General features: G+C 39.0%; 1 protein-coding gene across 9 annotated transcripts in view; it reads right to left on the bottom strand.

The window, feature by feature from the left end:
- LOC129772795 (extracellular sulfatase SULF-1 homolog) overlaps window positions 1–20,398 on the bottom strand; it is a 154,689-nt gene that overhangs the window by 15,331 nt on the left and 118,960 nt on the right. For all 9 annotated transcript variants that reach the window (XM_055776254.1, XM_055776256.1, XM_055776250.1 and 6 more), the window contains exons 7-10: window positions 7,386–8,867; window positions 7,113–7,323; window positions 6,714–7,027; window positions 6,405–6,641 (exon numbers count right to left, since the gene is read on the bottom strand). In XM_055776254.1, the coding sequence (XP_055632229.1) occupies window positions 6,405–6,641; window positions 6,714–7,027; window positions 7,113–7,323; window positions 7,386–8,867 (2,244 nt within the window). The remainder of the gene's footprint in view (window positions 1–6,404; window positions 6,642–6,713; window positions 7,028–7,112; window positions 7,324–7,385; window positions 8,868–20,398) is intronic.

Below are 20,398 nucleotides of genomic sequence, written 5' to 3'. Positions count from 1 at the left end.
TGGGTAAAAATGTTTGTGATTAGTACGAACACCTTTGTTACAGTCTAGGTCTAGGAATTCCTTGAGGAGTCGCTAGTAGCAATAACAGTGTAGATTGCAACGAGGAAGTAATGCAGTGGTGAGGTACGGTTCACCGGACGAGAGTATCAACAATGCCGTTACCGATTTTCTTCCCAGTATCGTTTCAGCTAGCGAGCAGTCAACAGTTATCGAGCAGTCAACAGTTTGTTATGGATGAGTTAATATGAAAATTCTTTACACGTTCACGCCGGCGTATAATTCATGCTCCTCGCTCATTGGCGGGTGCGCTTAAGGTGAAGGTGGAAGCTAGCCACAAATGGCTGCCACAATGGCGCTCATTTCTTTCATCTCCCTCCCTCACCCCTCGCCCGAAAATCAATAATTTTGCGAAACAGTGTAAAGAAAATGATCGTTTTCGCATCAAGTAATATCAACCAAACTCTAATCGATTACTCACAAGATATTAAATTTTCATCTGCGTCGGAAAACTCGAGCTAGTACTCTGAAAGTTATATTTTCATTTTTCAATCTTCGGCAATGGTATTGTTTGTATTGGTGAAAGTATCGTAATTTTTCCGACACTGATGCCAGACAACATCATCAAAACAGCTATAAAAACAACTCAATGTGTTATTCTTGAGTCATAGTGTTTCATGTCATGAAAATCAATAGAATAAAATTGTGTTGATATCAATACAATTATTATATTTACGTTTCATGGATCTATAATGTAAGTTTTAGCAACTTTAACATTGGGTAAGAAAATTGTATTGCAGAGCTCGGAATACTGCCACGGCTGCCTATGCTTTCAAAAGCAGTAAACGGAAAAGTATTACATTCAATCAAAATGCCTCGGTCAACGAAGAGAAGGGTTAAGGCTCTTCAACGTGAATATGTGACAACAATACGAACGAAGGAAAATATTAAGGAATTATCAACATCGAGTTACTGTGCAGAAGAACTTGTTAATACCAAAAGAGCCCCAATTCAAATGTGTTATAAATTTTCTCATGTTACGCTCGCGTGTAATCAGAATTTTGCTTCATATGCAAATGCACCTTCTATATATATTTATATTTGCAATTGTTCATCGGAACATATCGTTCATACATTTTACTTAAGTATTGAATTGTTATTTTTTTTAAAAATGTATTCAAAGACTCGTGTCAATGAAGCGCCACACAGTCTGAAAAGTGAATTGATCTATTTACGTGTGCTTTGCTCTTCTCTCAGAAACACTATTACCCCATTTTTAAACGGTTTTTTTAGCTTGCCCTATAATCTGTTTGTATGTTTGTATGTTTGTAACAGCTCTTCTCTCACAAACACTATTACCCCATTTTTAAACGGTTTTATTTAGTTTGCCCTGTAATCTGTTTGTATGTTTGTAACATGTTTGTCTGTAGCGCTAACCCACATTAATAGAAATATGACCCCCTTCCTGATGACCGATTGATCTGAAATTTGGAACACACATTTATCTCTGTAGTCATTATAAAACTGCGTATTTCATGATCTTGAAAATTCAAGATGGCGGCCGCTATTAAATGGCGGATCACATATTTTCTCTAAACTTCATTAATATGGGTATCAAATGGAAGGGCTTGACTAGTAGAATACGGTTATTTATGAAAAATGCAAAACCAAGATGGCGGCCGCTACAAAATGGCGGACTACATATTATGTCAAAACCCCCTTAATATGAGTATCAAATGAAAGAGCTTGACTAGTAGAACGCCGTTATTCATGAAAAATGCTAATTCAAGATGACTGCCACTACAAACTGACGGACTACATATTTTCTCAAAACCCTATTATTATGGGTATCAAATGAAAGGGCTTGACTAGTAGAACACGGTTATTTATGAAAAATGCAAATCCATCAAAATCCTACCAAATGGCGAACTACATATTTTCTCAAAACCCCATTAATATGGGTATCAAATGAAAGGGCTTGACTAGTAGAACACAGTTATTTATGAAAAATGCTAATCTATGAGGGCTGCCACTATAAAATGGCGGGCTGCATATTTTCTGAAAACTCGATTAATATGGGTATCAAATGAAAGGGCTTGAATAGTAGATCACAGAAGATCATGAAAAATCGAAATTCAAGATGGCCGCAATACAAAATAGCCAATCACTCTATTAAACGGTTTTATTTAGCTTGAACTGTTCGTATGTATGTTTGTATTTCTGTAGGATTGTTCCACATTAATAGAAATTTGACCAATAGGAACTGACCGAATTTCTAAAATACTTTTATCTTTGCTGTCATTTTAAAACTGCTTATCTTGAAAAATCCAATTTGGCCGCCGCTACAAAATAGCTGATTCCATATCATCTCAAAAAAATTATAGAAGGTTGTGTCCAAGATACGACCGCATTGTTGACGTAGAACTACGCTGTTATTTTATATAAGTCGCTTGTTTATACCTTCGAATATTATTCTATAATGCTGTGAAATTTTAGAAACCACTGCTTAGTAGAATAATCTATGAAATGGTTTTTTTAAATTTTAGAACCAGTTGACGATAATTGATTGATGATTCATTCTTGCCCTCGCAAAACAATACACTAGCTGATCGTATGTCGCAATTTATTTCATGTCAATGCATTGAAAATTTTCCTCGAACGCTATTCCGGTGACATTTTTCGCAATAAACATAGACTCGGCTACAGTCGATTATATACATGCACCATTATTCCACATCTTATAACTACATCAATATATCTTTGGCACCACATGGAAACAACAACAATGACAACACTTGCAATGGCAACACTAACAAATATCATGCTATATGTTATTTAGTATTGCCTCAGTGGAATCGCACCGCTAGGCATCGTACGTACAACGTAAACCAAGCGCCAAACAAGCGTTCGCCATAGCATGCATTTAAAGCCATTACACTGGTGGCTTGAAACTACTAGGAATATAAACACTTCTCATAATTTTGCGCTATTCTCAAAAGAAACGCTTCTGTTAATATTACTGGCCTCGAAAAAAGTTGCATTACTTTCTCATGCTCGAGACAAGCATAGCTGTCACCCTTAGTAGAGGAAGTTTTGCTACTGGTAAGCGAAACCTAATCACATACAAAATTCCAGAACGACATTTACTTTCTTGGTGACTAAACAAGAGAAATAAACTCTTTTGTTAATATCAACAACCTGGAAAACAGTAGCATTGCTTCATTATGATCAAGATTAGCGCAAATGCAATCCTAGTTGAAGGCAGATTTGCGACTGGCACGCGAACCCAAAATAACTTTTAACATTCCAGTAAGACATTCAAGATGCTTGGTTTTCCCCAAATATTTTTTTGGCGCACAACCTTAACGCCATAACGTCAGTTTAATGCATTGATGCATTCTCAAAGGCACCAACAATATTAACTGTTTGGAAAAAGACTGACTTATGTCACACCGCTTGTACTCTACTGTAACACCCATCGATGCGAATTCGTTGATGAGTTTGTCAAGAACGACCGCCTTCATCATCAGCGGGATGGCCCCCCCATTGATTTTGGTTGCTGCCTGGGACGCTTACATTTTCGATCGACGCGCCGAAGTCGCCTACTTCGCTGTTGTTCGATGCGGTGTCACACTCGCGAAGGCTCGGTGTGACACTGCACCAACATCGCGTGCATCATTAGATGACGTTGCCTCGAAATTTTATTGCTCCTGGCAATGCGTTCGTTTTTTGCAGAACTCGAGCCTGCCATCCTCTTCTTCTTGCTCATCACACGATACGAATAACGCGAAAAAAAAACAGAAAAACCAAACGACGATATCCAAGTTGGATTACCACTGGTGGGGTCCAATCTTAGATCGAAACGCAGCGAAAGCAAAGTGAACTGGATTGCTCAACAGTCCGATGCCGAATGAAAGTTTGCCTCAGCGAGATCCACTGTTTATACTCGAGGCCAGTATTCCCCTTCATTCTTCTACTTTCTCTTTGTTCACGGAGACCTTAAATCCTACGATTTCTCCTTCGTTGGTCGTTGATAAGTTGCTCGTTATAGACAGCTCTGTTCGGGGAAGCACACAAATGGACAGAACAAATGTATGAGAAAATGGAAACGCTTGAAGTTTTCATGAATTTTAACCAATTACAAACCAGGGGATTCTAATGTATAGCATATTAAACAAATCTTAGGGAATTTCCGATTCGTTTAGTATGTAAATCGCCAAAATCCGTTCGCGGCAAAAATAGTTATTAACGTTAACTTTATTTCATAAAAATGTGACCTGTTTTCTGATTTGGCACCCTTAATGAAAGACGTAGTTCTACGTCAAAAAAAGTTGAATGAGATATGTGTATCAAATGAACGAACTTGACTTGGCGAACACACTATGTATTTTCTGCATCCACTCAATATCGGTTTCAAATAAAATTATTTGTCTGATAGAATACAGTATAATGGTTTTATTGTAGAGAAATATTCTAATGAAACAGATAATGTACTAAAAACTAGAAAATAAAATAAGTAAAAAAAACTTTTTAAGTTAAACGGTTTAATTGTGATTAAACATACTAATGTACTAAAAGCTAGAAAATAATTAGACAAGTAGCAGTTAGCAGTTATCACACCTCTCCTTCATTAGTCTAGGGCATTGATAAGACTAAAATAAAATCGTGGGACATATGATGAAGTCGCTCATTGTGGATAATGAAAATCCAACTCGGTCATAACTTCACGAATGTTGTCTTTCAAATGCTCAAGAGTTTGCGGAGAGTTGGCATAGACACGGTATTTCGCATAACCCCACAAAAAAAAAGTCTAGCGGGTTCAAATCGCATGATCTGGACGGCCAATTGGCATCACCAAAACGCGAAATTATGCGTCCCTCAAATTTCGTTCGCAATATGGCCATGTTCGGTCGTGTTGTGTGGCAGGTGGCGCCGTCCTGCTGAAACCACATGTCATCCGTATCTATATCTTCAATTTGTGGCGCTCACCATTCACAGTTACCGTCTCGCCGTCCTCATTTTCAAAGAAATACGGCCCGATGACTCCACCAGACCATAATGCGCACCAAACAGTGACTTTCGGCGGATGCAATGGCCTCTCAACAATCACGTGTGAATTTTATGAGCCCCATATACGGAAATTTTGGGTGTTCACATAGCCACCGAGCTCGAAATGTGCCTCATCGCTGAAGAAAATTTGATGCGAAAATTCAGCATTTTGCTGCTGTTGTTCGTTCACCCAATCGACGTATGCCCGACGCATTCCATGGTCACCACGCTCTAATTTTTGTACCAGTTGGACTTTATATGGATGTACGTGCAAGTCCAAATGCAAAATTCGCCACAATGATGCGTTTGACAAGCCCAATTGCTGAGCACGCCGTGGAATCGAAACATTCGGGTTATCCTCCACACTGGCAGCAACAGCAGCAATATTTTCGGCCGAACGCACATTACGATGATGCACAGGTTTCACAATATCCGCTACGGATCCAGTTTGATCGAATTTACGCACTACATTAGCGATTGTGTGCTCTGTAGGCCGTCCATGACGACCAAAATCCGTCCGTAATGCTCAAAAACACATTTGCCGATTTTTCATCATTTTATAGTATAATTTAACAAAATTAACACGTTGTGCGATGCTAAAACGATCCATATTGTAAAATGGCAGACATTCAACTAACGATATGACGCTTTGGTTGACAGATATGTCAAACGGTTGTCAGCGCAGGGCTGTATACTTTCGGAAGCCCGAAATGGAAAACCCTGTACATTATTATGTTTAATCACAATTAAACCGTTTAACTTAAAAAGTTTTTTTTACTTATTTTATTACACGTGGGTTTACCTATACTACTACAATGGCTAGCTTCCACCTTCACCTTAATGCTTTTCGTTCTATCGGATGGGAGCTATTCTAGGCAGTGTTTGCCGATTGAACGGTTTTCTGAATAATTCACTTTCGTTTGTTCAAATATGATATTGCAGCAGCCATTTCTCCCAGTGGCATTCGCTTGTTGTTACATGCTATGAATCATGACACAATGACACAATAACGATGAGGCAGTCTAGTGCGGGCCACCGCTGGTGCGTGAACGTGTTCAACTGGTATTTTGTTGCTTTGCCATTGTGCGAATCGTTTGTGTCGCTCAGTGCAAGCACTGAGTGTGTTAATTATCTAGTTGCAACACAAAATCACACAAAATCATGTTGCGACAAAATCACACAAACCATCAGCTATTTCTAGTGTCAACAAAAATTTCTGCTAGAAAGTTAATAATAATATTTCGTTTCGTTCTAAGCTAATATCCGAAGTGATAAACAGGCGAATTGAATGAAAAATCGTATCTTAGGCACCACCCTTCTATTTTTCTTAAGAAATAAGAACTATTATAATAACCTACCCCCGCCAGGATCTCTGTGATGTTTCCGCTTTCCGCTCCCAACCACTACACCGGTCGTCCTTCCGGCGACAGGAGCCGGTAAGTCGCTTTCTGGCTGACTTCCAGACGAACCCTGCTGATGTCGCGGCAATGTGCAGCCTCTTCCCCGACAGCTCTTCATGTACTCTAGCGTCTCGTGCAACACGGCTCTCTCCTCTGAGGTCAGCGACGATTCCCGGTTTTGGGTCTCGAAAGGATCTAAGAACAACAAAAAAAAACATACATTCGATAAGTTTTGGTCCGATTCAATCATTATGAGCCATTTTTCACCTATTCTTAAATTGTAATAAGTGACCAATCCCGTTGTGAACTCGCAGTACAGGAAATTGTGCGTCTGATTGATGGTTCGCAGACAGGAGTATGTGTTGTTATTCGCGTTCATGCAGAAGCAGAACGGTTTATCGTCCCACAGTGGTGCCGTTCGCCAATGGTTCGAATCATGGCTGAAACAGTTCATCCGCTCCGACAAACATTCCTTCTCGAGTTTGGCCTTCCGATGACGTTTGCGTTCCTTCTTGCGCTGGCGTTCCTCTTTCAGGCGACGGCGCGTCTCTCGGGCTAACTCTCGTTCATCTGGCAGCGATCTGATGATTAAAATAAACTCTTGATACACACCATTTTCGGAAGACATTGACGCGCGTAGTGCGACGAACTTTAACGATTACTTACCCCTCAGCTTCCGGTTCGCAGTAACACTCGGCGGCCGGCAGAGTGGGATCCGTTTTGATAACAGGAATCTGATTGTGGGATATAGCATTGACGCCGAAGATCTCGTTGGCAATTGTTGTGGCTTTAGTCACATTCTCCAATCGCATGGTTGTATCCTCTTCTGGAGAGGGAGATTCTGTTGTGTATATCGTTGAGTCCACCTGAATAGGCACTAAAAATTGTATATTCGGTTAGAAAGACGCTGACTGCATTTTTTCGTTATTTTTCACCAACCTTCCTCGAAACCCGAAGCTTCGGTTGAAATGACAATTTGAGGTGTAGCGGAACTGATTGAATTGGTATTCGCAATATCTAAAAATGTTGCCTCCGAAGTTGTACCAGAATCAACTGCAGATTCACCGTAACCAAGCGTCGATGAAATAAGTGAGTGCCGAATTTCTTCCGTTAATTCAAGCCCGAGCCGTTCAGTGGTGCTGGAACTGACCGCGTTCACCTTACTGGGTGTGGTGATTTCTTCAGGAACACTCGTGCTTGTAGTGATCGTAATAGTGCTGGAGAGAGTCTCCGACCGATTTCTGTTCCGATTCTTTCCGTTGAAGTGGAAAGTTTGACCATTATTCCTGTGCCTACCGTGACTAGATTTACCATTTGGTGATGCAGACTCATTTCCATTGTTAATAGAAGTGTCGAAAAGACTCATGTCAATCAAGGTACCCTCTTCGTCATAGGTTCGCGATGGCTTTGGACGCTTACGAAAACCTCCGTTGTGCTTTGGACGCTTCCCCAATCCAGTTCTGTTGAATTGATCTCTACGGTGGTATCCAATGTCAAATATTGACGACATGGTAGTGGTAGTGGTAGTTGTGGTCGTTGAAGCCGTGGTTTGCTCAAGTTCATGTTCACCAGACAAACTCAGGTTCTCTTCCTCCTCTTCTTCTTCCTCGCCGTCATATTTAAAACTTGACGGCTTGTGTTCCTTTAACTGCTTCTTGATATCTTTTAAATCATTGATTTTATTCTTCAATACCTTGATCAACATATCCACCTGTGTTCGACTTCGCTTCCAACTCACCTCGTTGTCATAGATTATGTTCGAACAGTTCACCTTTCCAAGAGCGGTGACAAAACATCTCGTTCCGGGATCATTCTCCGGCAGCTCCACCGTCGATTGATTCTGTTTTCTCAAGACTGAGTTTTGTTCAAAGTTCCGTTCGATCTCCTTTAACGTACTCTGCAACTCGTGAATCACATTTTCGATCTGGCTGCCGCCAGGCGTTTCTCTTTTAGTCCTACTGTGGCCTTGACTAGACTCAAGCTCATCCTCCAACTCAACTAATGATTTAACTATCCTCAACAAACTGAACATCTCATAGTTGGCCTCCACGAACCGTTCATCAAATGAAACATCCCTCTTCTGTCGTCGGCGATGTTCTTGATGATTTCGACCCAACAGGTGATGCTTGTAGTCCCTCTTGGATTTAATCTTCGTGTAGATCAATCCATCCGGCGTGAAGCAAGCACAGTTTCGTTTGTTCTGACTGGACAGTTTGTTAATCTCAGCGAGGTGATTCTGCAGCTGCAAATGAAACTTGCACTTGTGCCGTCGCCAACGGCCGTCTTCACTCACGCAGCGCCACTTCTGACCAGGGACGCAGTTCTGCTGTAGTAACGGATTCGAGCACTCGTTGTTCAGCCGTTCCATTTTCGACCGGTAAGGTGTCATCGGTAGATGATTGTCCAGTGGGTCGTGATGGGCTGAAACGGAAGCGACAATATTTTATCAGTACACTGGAATAGATAGTTTACTATTTTCAATCATGGTGTATGCACTTTAACTTTGTTTAGTTGATAACTTAATTTCGTCAATTTATCCCTTTCATAATGTGTTTTTTGACGCTGTATTTTCTTCATACTTTCGAAAGCTTTTACCAAATTTATATTCTTCATTCATTCTGATTCTAGATTCAGGTACATGATCCGAATCTGTTACCTAAAAACCAGATCCATAAAATAATCCAGAATTCAAATTAAAAATTCAAAATCTATGCTCCTACATAAAAATTTCAAAATCAAATTTCAAAATTAAAATCTCTGAATTTCAAAATTCAAAATCTCTGCTCCTAGATAAGAAATTCATATTTATATCTCAGTTTCAGAACACGAATTCCAGATTCAGATATAGACTTCAGATACATATACCAGATCCAGATTCCATATTCTAGGTCCACGTTATAAAATCTGATACAGGTTTCCCGATTACGGCTTATTCAGTTATTCAAATTCAGTTTTATATCATTAATTCAGATTCAGATCCGAGATTGCATGTTTTAAACTCCAGATTATAGATAATGAAAACCGATTGGAAACTTGGGACGTGGAACTGCAGATCGCTGAATATTGCACCGGGTTTATTGCGATGGGCAAAATGCAACGACCATGTAATGTCAATAGCTTACCGCCAGCGCTAAAGAAACCATGAAAGATAAACATTCAGCGGCTACAACCTCCTAAAGCTACTGTCAACTACGCGCATCAATTCGGAAGCGCCAGACTTTGACTTTTAGAGCAAAAAAGCGTAAGCAGGCGAATCGAGACTGCCGAAATGAACAACTGTTTCGTTCGAAAGAGATACGGAAGTTCTATGAAAAGGTAAACCGTACACGTAAAGGCTTCGTACCGCGTGTCGATACGTGCAAGGATCTGAACAGTGACGATATCTGAATTTTTGCGACGATATCTATCAAAAACGGTAGGAAAGAGGATTCCAGAACACGTATGTACTCCTTATTATCAATTTTTATTTAAAGATTTGAAAGCTATCTTGATTTTTCCGGTTGAACAAAATCCCGCCCAGACCATTTACGAGCCTCCACCAAAGTTCCTGGTTGAAAAATACTGTTCCTTTTTCCATAACTCACATCAATACTCGCTGAAACCATCAGGACCACCCAAATTGAACTTTTTTTTGTCACTGAAGATGAAGAATGCCGTCTTACAAAATGCTAGAGATAAGCACAGCTGTCACCCTTAGTGGAGGAAGTTTTGCTACTGGCCTGCTTGGAAAAAGACTGAATTATGCCACACAGCTTGTACTCTGCTGTAACACCCATGCCTGGGTAACGGCGTTTACATTTTCGACCGACGCGCCGAAGTTGCCTATTCCGCTGTTGTTCGATGCGATGTCACACTCGCGAAGGCTCGGTTCAGTGCGAGCGCTTTTAACTGCACCAACATCGCGTGCATCATTAGATGACGCTTGCTTCGAAATTTTATTGCCCCTGGCAATGCGTTCGTTTCGACGTAGGACTACGTCTAAGCGGAAGATATAGGGGGTGAAATGGAAATCTAGGCACTGAACAAGTAAGAAAAAATGCAAGATTTGGAACGATTATAACTCGAGCATTTCTCAATAGATCGCAAAGGTTTTTGCATCAATTGATAGAAAATATATCTACGCATCTATCATAATGAATAACACTTCATTTTTCTTGAGATAATTGTAAAATATCAAACATTGTCCAAATCCACTATGTGCCCATTTTTGATTGGTCCATTTTGTGCTCCTCAAATCGTATCGACCAAAACGGGCAACCAGAGCAGCAGCGAAATAGAATGAAGCACGATTGGAAAGGAAAAAGAAAAAAAATGAACGAAACATTGGTCGCAGTCTCACACATGCGTAATTCTCGAGCCAGCCAGTCAGCTTAAAAATCCTCGCTCCGCTGCCGTAACGATCATTCTCATTCAAACCGTACACCACATCGGTTCGCATCACAACACATTAACAAACCAACTCAAGCAACCATGTCTGGACATGGCAAAGGAGGAAAAGTGAAGGGAAAGGCAAAATCCCGCTCGAACCGTGTTGGTCTGGAGTTCCTCGCAAGGGTAGCTAGGCCGAGCGCGTTAGTACCAATGCACCAGTCCACCTAGCCGGCGTTATATAGTTTCGGCCGCCGAAGTGATCGAGTTAGCTGGCGAAGCTGCTCGTGACGATAAGAAAACCCGCATTCGGAACAGAACACATTCGGTTCGGTGGACATCAAGACAACAGGCAGTTGCAGCGAGTGGCGAGTGGCAAACGCAATCGCAAAACGGCAGTTGGTAGTGTTTTTTATACAATCTGCTTTGGTGGCAAATCCAGAACAAGGCGGCATCGAGGGCGTTCGAAATGGTTTTTTTCAAAACCACGAGTACTAAGTTTTCTAAATTGGAACCATTCCGTAAAACACGGCGCTTATCAGGGCCATTAAACCTTTCAAAAAACAGTTAACGAAATACAGTTCAATGCTTTCTAAAATAATATCCAAAATAATAATAAAACACAAATTGATTTTTTCATAATTTGTTTGCCAGGATCTGATGAGTATGTGAATTTGGCAGTTGTTCTGAGCTTATTGATAGTTGGGGACTTTCCTGATTATTCAATTTTCACCAATTCTTAAATTGTTTCCAGATTGAAAGTACAGTAATTTACAATTACTTCGACATTTAGCTAAATGGACGGACATGTAATGCGACATATTTAGTTGGACATTTTTGTAAACATAGAGTTCGAGGTCCAAATTATGACCCCACATTGAAAGTCGACACTGTACCACTGTCATCGCAAATGTTCAATTACAGGTTAAAATCGCCTCCAATGCGACACTGAGTGGTGTTTCGGCACATTGCATTAAATATAATTTACTGTACAACATGTCACAAAGCTGGATGGGAAGAAATTTTCCAACTGTGAAAGCTGTGGCGAGTGGCAAACGCAATCGCTAAACAGGAAGGTTTAGCCGAACAAGATGGGGATATCGAGTGATAGCAAAACAATAAACTCTTTAGATTAAAGATAATTTTTTGATCCTGAAAAGGACCCTTTTTAGCCTGCATGTGAATCCAACGAGCGAACAAATCGTAATGAATGTATTTTTTTTGCCATCTCTGCCTTTTAACGCTCTTTCGTTCGTCTCGTTGGACTCGCCCCTTTGGCTGAGTCTGCCGATTTGTCTCTATCCTGTGAGCGTGTACCGCTAGAGTACAAAAGGCGCGGATCCGCTGAAAAATATATCTTGAAACAAAGATGCAAAACAATGGTTGGTCACTTGAAATGTAACGAATATTGTATCAAACAAAATGTAAAGGTGGAATAAATATATAATCACGTTATGATATGCACACCAAAGGACCACGATCAGCACATTCCAAACATCGTACGATCGCGGCCAGCCAATAGCCATCGTTCCGCTGCATCAGCATTACTCATCGATATATACCAGCAGCAGAACCCACGACGCCGTTCAGTTCTCATTCAAATTCTTTCCGTGACCGTCCACGTTTGCTTAATAAATGATATTTAGATAATAAACTGTATGTTGATTATAATAAACGTTTTTTAAAAGCTGAACGTCGAAGGCCACAACAAGATTGGCGCAGCCGTGCGGTTTCAGTGAGTGGAATAGTAACGAGTGTGAAAAAACAGTGTTATAATCAGGATTGGTAAATCCGATTAGAGTGAATCCGCGAAACATTAATACGAACTGTAGAAAGTGCTAGCATCTGACGCCGCTATCAAAGTGACGAAAGAGTTGAGGTTCCACCGCACACCGCACCCCACCACTGGAAGAACCGAAGAACCCCGCACACACGATTGCAAACGGTAAGTTTTTTTTCTCTCTTCTTTCTACGCCCCCACATTCTAAGTGAAATAAAACTCGCCCCGGTCAGTGATTTTTTTTGTTGTGCATCGAAGTCCGTTCTAAGAGAGAGACTCGGACGCAATTTTAATTATTACTTACCGCGTGGAGTAAAAGTGTTCTAAGAGAAGTTTTACTCCACCTGGAATTGTGAATTCTAAGCGAAGCACACTTCCAGAAGCCACACGAGTTCTAAGCGAACGTGTGTGCTTAAAAATTAACAAATTTGTGTAAACGGTGCAAGGCTTCATTAATGCCAAAAACACCAAAAAGTGCTCTGAAGAAAACTCGCAGCTTGTGGAAAAGCATTAATCACAGCAATTGCGACTCTTCGGACTCAGAAGAAACCATTTCATCCGTTGACTCAGGAGACTTGGCACACATCCCAATTGAGAATCCCCCCTCATTGGAAAATTTATTAATTGAAGAAAGCTCAGATATGGAGCAAATCGGCGCGCAACTCCAGAAAATGATGGAGATGATGGACGCATTTTCCACCAAACAAAAGGAACATGACGCCATGTTCCTGCAAATTGAATCGCATTTAAATGGAACAACGCCAGCAGAACAACCTACTGCACAACCGGTAATATACGAATATCACCAACCAACAACCAGTTTTGAGATGCTATGCAGAATTCCGGATCCAATCAAAATGATTCCAACATTCGACGGCAATTCGAAACAATTGAATGCGTGGCTAACAACTGCTCAGGAAACACTCAATGCTTTCAAAGAGCACGTTACGCCAGTGCAATTTAAAATGTATACCACTGCAGTAATACATAAAATCCAAGGGAAAGCAAAAGACATAATATGTCTTGCCGGTAACCCAGACAATTTTGAGCAAATTTCGGAAGTTCTGACAAATGCTCTCGGCGATCGTCAAGAACTTTCCACGTATAAATGCCAGTTATGGCAATGTAAAATGACTGAAAATATGAGTATTTCGAGATACTACAATAAATCAAAAAATATTATTCAAAATATTAAGACCTTGGCGAAACAAACAGAAAAATACCGTAACAACTGGGAAGTCATAAACGATTTTATAGAAGAAGACGCCTTGGCTGCTTTCATCGCCGGACTAATCGAACCATATTTTGGCTATGCTCAAGCCGCAAGGCCGAAAGATATAGAAGATGCCTATGCATTTCTATGTAAATTCAAATCAAAAGAAATAACAGCACAAAACATGACTTTTGATTATTCTCCAAAAAAGTATCAGAAGAACAAAGATTTCGATAACAAATCAAGCAGTAAAAATCCTCAATTGAATAAAAATCAGAAACCCTTCAAATTGGATCAAAAAAGAGAGCGAAATGAAATTGAACCGATGGACGCTACTACTACACAGAGCCGTCTGACAATAAATAGGAAAACAATAAATAACCATGAGACAGTCAAAGATGATCCTGAGGATGATGATCTTGATCTAAATTTTCACTTGGGATACACAAATCTAAATCCAACTTAAATTACTTACCCTATCTCAAAATTAAACATCCTAAAAATAATCAAACCCTAAATATTTTGATAGATTCTGGAGCAAACAAAAATATTATTGCACCAGGAATCTTGGGAAAAACTAGCACCGTACCAAATACGAAAATAAAAAACGTGTGTGGAACCAACAGTGTAACCGAAAAAGGAAAAATTGCTTTGTTTAACGGCGCTTTCAAACCCTTCACGTTTTACGTCTTGAAATTTCACAACTTTTTCGACGGCTTAATAGGATCGGAAACATTGGCAGAACTCAAAGCACGCATCAATTACGAAGACGAAACACTAACACTATTAGACAAACAATTTTCATATGCCAAATTTTACCCCACCAAACAACTTTACAATCATTTTGTAACAATTGAGACCACAAATAACGGTGATTGGCTTGTCCCCTCTTATCAAAAACTTTACAAAAATATCTTTATTAATCCTGGACTCTATAGAGCAGAAAATAATAAAACAACCGTCAATGTAATTTCCACATGTAGAAACCCCATAAATATCCCGAAAATTGGATTAACAGTTAACAATTTTGAAACCATTTCTCCCTTCCTAATAAAACACTCAGAATGTATTTCTGAAAATGAAATTAATGACATCATTAGAACAAATCATCTTTCATCATTAGAAAAAACCAAATTAATTCAAATTCTTCACCAACATCAAGCAGTTGTATCTAAAAAGGGGGAAAAACTCACATCCACATCAGCCACTAAACATAAAATTTTAACCACTAACGATATGCCAATTTACACAAAAAATTATCGGTACCCACATCATTTCAAACTAGATGTTCATGAACAAATACAAGAAATGTTAGATAATGGAATAATTCGACCTTCCAAAAGTCCGTACTCCTCACCCATATGGGTGGTCCCAAAAAAAACAGACGCATCTGGAAAGAAAAAAGTACGAGTCGTAATCGATTATAGGAAGCTTAACGAACATACTATAGACGATAAATATCCTATGCCTCAAATTGAAGAAATTTTGGATTCCCTAGGAAAATCTGAATATTTCACAACTCTTGATTTAAAATCGGGATTCCACCAAATTCCAATGGACCCGAAACATATCGAGAAAACAGCTTTTTCTACAGACAAAGGGCATTTTGAATTCACTAGAATGCCTTTTGGGCTTAAAAATGCTCCCGCAACCTTTCAGAGAGCAATGAATGATATCCTCGGTGATTATATTGGAACGAAGTGCTACGTGTATCTTGACGATATAATTATTATTGGATATAATCTAGAGAACCACTTAGAAAACCTTCAATTAATTTTAAAGCGTTTATCCGATTTCAATTTAAAAATTCAATTAGATAAATGCGAGTTTTTGAAAAGGCAAACAGAATTTTTAGGACACATCATAACATCCGAAGGAGTAAAACCAAATCCCGAAAAAATTGAAAAAATTCTTCAATGGCCTTTACCGAAAAATCAAAAAGAAATTAAACAATTTCTAGGTTTAATCGGTTATTACAGAAGATTTATTAAGGATTTTTCAAAAATCACACGACCCATGTCGAAGTATTTAAAGAAAGACTCGACAATTGAATTACAAGACACTTCATACATAAATTCCTTTAATACTCTTAAAAAAATACTATCCACAGACCAAGTACTGGCATATCCGCAATTTGATCATCCCTTCATTTTAACTACGGATGCATCTGGCTTTGCATTAGGAGCTGTCCTATCACAGATACAGGACAATGTCGAAAGGCCAATCGCATTTGCATCACGAACACTTTCGGATACCGAGTCACGATACGCCACAAATGAGAAAGAAGCATTAGCCATAATATGGGCGGTAAATAAATTTAAACCTTACCTGTATGGTCAAAAATTCACTCTTGTTACGGACCATAAGCCTCTAACGTTTATCAAAACTTCTGATAAGAATTCTAAAATCTTACGATGGCGCCTAGACCTAGAGAATTACGACTACGAGATTAAATACAAGGAAGGAAAATCCAATGTTGTAGCAGACGCCTTAAGCAGAATGCCAATTGAAGCAAATGTTTGTATCACAAATAATAACACATCTTCTAATATTTCAGATCCTAGAGACCAAGAGGACGGTGAAGCATCTGTCACCAATAATCCCCCACAATCGGACAATCCCGAGAACCATCCAAACCTTTCCGATTCCCAAACAATTCACTCTGCCGACGACTCCTCCAACTATTTCATCCATTTCTCCGAACGCCCGTTAAATTATTTCCGTAACCAAATGATTTTCAGAATTTCTCGACTGGATACCATAATACAAGAAACCCTATTCCAAAATTATCACAGAACTATAGTATCTCAAAATTCTTTCGATAAAGATCAAGTTACACACTTTCTCAAACTCTTTCATAACGGTAGACAAACTGCTCTCATGGCCCCAGAAAACCTCATCCAAACTATCCAGGAATCTTACAAGGAAAACTTTAGTCAGAAAGGCCATTTTGTTTTCACAGACCGAATGGTAGAAGATGTTCAAAATGAAAATAGACAGGACCAATTAATTGCAAAAGAACATGAAAGGGCACATCGCGGTATTACCGAAGTTGAAGCTCAAATTAAAAGATCTTATTTTTTCCCCAACATGTGCATAAAAGTGAGAAAATTTATAAACTCTTGTGAAATATGTAATACCCATAAATATGAGAGGAAACCATTCAACATAAAAATTTCTCCTAGGCCCATTACCGAAAAACCATTAGAAAGAATACACATGGATATATTCATAATAGATAAACATTCCTTTTTGTCACTTATTGATTCATTTTCAAAACATCTTCAAATGATATTTATAAAATCAAAGAATTTAGTACATGTTCAAAAAGCACTAGGAAAATACATAAGTACATTTGGAGTGCCCAGACAAATCATAACAGATCATGAAACAACATTCAGATCTATTCATCTTAAAGACTTTCTCAGCCAACTAGGAACACAGATAGACTACGCAGCATCTTCCGAATCCAACGGACAAATAGAACGTGCACATTCTACCATTATTGAAATATTTAATACAAACAAGCATAAATTCAGAACTATGGGCACAAAATCAATTGTTAAATTATCTGTAGCATTATATAATAACACTGTACATTCTTCAACACAATACACACCAAACGAAATTCTCTTTAACCAAAATAATATTGTTAACCCTCAAGAAATAATTAAAGACGCACAAGAATTATTCCTCAAAGCTAAGTTAAATATGGAAAAATCACAAAAACAAATTGTAAAACAAAATTCAAAGAAAGAGGAACCTCCAATTATTAATGATAAACAGGAAGTTTTTGTTATTCCCAACATCCGTACCAAAAAACAAGCTAGAGCCAACAAAACCAATGCTAACGAAGTAACAGATCGCACATTCAAAAATAACTGCGAAATAAAAAGACACAAAAATAAAATTAAAAGACCAAAAAAAAGATAACTTTTCTCTTTCTATCTCACATTGTATTACAGATGCTCATCTCATACATAGGAATCATCATCGTCATCTCAAGAATTTCATGTCAGGAGCTCACCATAAGAAATCTTCATAACGATCTTATATTAATGCAGAAGATTGGTTCTTGCAAAATCCAAACGGGAAATATTAGGATAATACATCCAATTAATCTTACAGACCTAGAGTCAACAATCAACCAACTTACAAGTTTGGTATACAATAATCAAAAGAATAATAATGTACTTAATCAGATTAGCAAGCATAAAATACGCGAATTGTATTCTAATTTTCTACAAATTAAACCAACTATTCATAAGAGGACCAGAAGATGGGACATCATAGGCACAGCATGGAAATGGATCGCCGGCAGCCCCGACGCCCAAGACCTACGAATCATCAACAGGAGCTTGAACCAACTAGTCAGCGAGAACAATCATCAAATCAAAATCAACGAACAGATTGGCAACAGTATCTCTGAATTAACAACCGCAATTAATCAAATAATTGAGAAACAGCATATCAATCAAATCATCCTCGACGATATCGACATAATTACAACAATTCTGAACATCGACACTATCAACAAAATTCTAATCAACATTCAAGAAGCAGTACTCTTCTCTAAAATGCGAGTTACCAATAGCAGAATATTATCCAGCAAAGAAATTAACCTGATAAAAACCATCCTCAACAATCAAGGAATTCAAATGGACATACCTGAAGAAGCACTCAATCTAGTGACCCCAAAAATAGCCACTAGCGAAAATACTTTACTGTACATTATCCACGTCCCAGAAATGGAACCGGAAGAATCAACAATTATCCGTATATACCCAATAAATCAGAACGGTATTGTTATAAAAGAATATCCCCAATTCGTAATCAAACAAGGTAGACAACTCCTTACCACAACGGAACCAGAAAACTACGTCCAATTAAACATTTACACAAAAGAGTTCAAAGACTCATGCATTTACCCACTTATAATGGGCAACGATCCGCATTGTGTGATGGAAAAAAGTGAAGAAACATCTGCAAAATTAATAGCTAATAACAAGGTCCTGATCACTAATGCAAAAGACCAGGAGTTACGTTCCGATTGCGGACCTAGTAACAGACATCTTTCCGGAAGTTTCATAATATCTTTCTCGAACTGCACGGTTACCTACATGGAACGCAACTTTACTTCAATCGACAAAATTAGCGAAGTTGAAACATTCCAAGGAGCTCTTCATGACCTTTCCATTAAAAAGCAAATCATAAACGATCACGATGTGGCAAAAATAGAAGAAGTAGCACTCTCGAACAGGAAACATTTAGACAAAGTATTCCTTCAACAAGAATCCGACCAAAAATGGAAATGGAGTCTAGTAGGAGGGACATCCCTGTCCTCAACTCTATTGATTATTATTCTATTTTTAATCTATTATCATCTGAAAGCTACTCAACAAAGGAAATCAAGGAAACGCCAGAAGTTGATAAACCTCGAACTCAACAACATCCTGCCAGGAATTCAGAATAACCAACCAAGTGCCGAGGACGACACTTTTTCACCCCCCCCGATGAATCACGTTATGATATGCACACCAAAGGACCACGATCAGCACATTCCAAACATCGTACGATCGCGGCCAGCCAATAGCCATCGTTCCGCTGCATCAGCATTACTCATCGATATATACCAGCAGCAGAACCCACGACGCCGTTCAGTTCTCATTCAAATTCTTTCCGTGACCGTCCACGTTTGCTTAATAAATGATATTTAGATAATAAACTGTATGTTGATTATAATAAACGTTTTTTAAAAGCTGAACGTCGAAGGCCACAACAAGATTATATATTTAGTTAAAAAAAAAAAAAGAAAAATATATCATTCTCTTTCAAACCGTAAATCAGTGTGGTTGTATGACATCGTTCCACATCACATCGCATCAACGGATTGGTGCCGGAGCACCAGTATACCTAATAGCGGTTATAGAATTTCGGCCGCCTGAGTGCTCGAGTTGGCTTGCAAAGCTGCTCACAACAATAAGAAAACCCACCTACAGAACAGAGCACATTCGGTTCGGTGGCAACAACTAGTTTCAGCGAGTAGCAATCGCAAAACGGAAGCAGGTAGAAGTCCTACGTCACTCCGGTTATGTCCCCGACATTACCCACCCGTCTTTTTTTTTGCAGGGCTCGAGCCTGCCTTCCTCTTCTTCTTGCTCATCACACATTACGCGAAGCGTCTAATTTATGACGCGAAAAGAAAAACACACGATACGAAAAACGAACTGAAAAACTTGGATTACCACTGGTGGGGTCCAATCTTAGATCGAAGCGCAGCGAAAGCAAAGTGATCTGGACTGCTCAACAGTCCGATGCCGAATGAAAGTTTGCCTCAGCGAGATCCACTGTTTATACTCTAGGCAAGTATTCCCCTTCATTCTTCTTCTTTTCATTTTTTCACAGGAAAATGGAAACCCTTAAAGTTATCATGAATTTTAACCATTCACAAACCAGGGTTTTCGAATGTATATCATATTAAAGTAGTAGGTAAATCGCCAAAATCCGTTCGCGGCAAAAATAGTTATTAACGTTAACTTTATTTCATAAAAACGTGACCTGTTTTCTGATTTGGCACCCTTAATAAAAGAC

Source organism: Toxorhynchites rutilus, chromosome 3 (genome assembly GCF_029784135.1).
Source record: "Toxorhynchites rutilus septentrionalis strain SRP chromosome 3, ASM2978413v1, whole genome shotgun sequence".
NCBI classification, from domain to species: domain Eukaryota; kingdom Metazoa; phylum Arthropoda; class Insecta; order Diptera; family Culicidae; genus Toxorhynchites; species Toxorhynchites rutilus.
The sequence above is the reverse complement of the archived record's forward strand: the minus strand, read 5'-3'. Positions and strand labels throughout refer to the sequence as shown.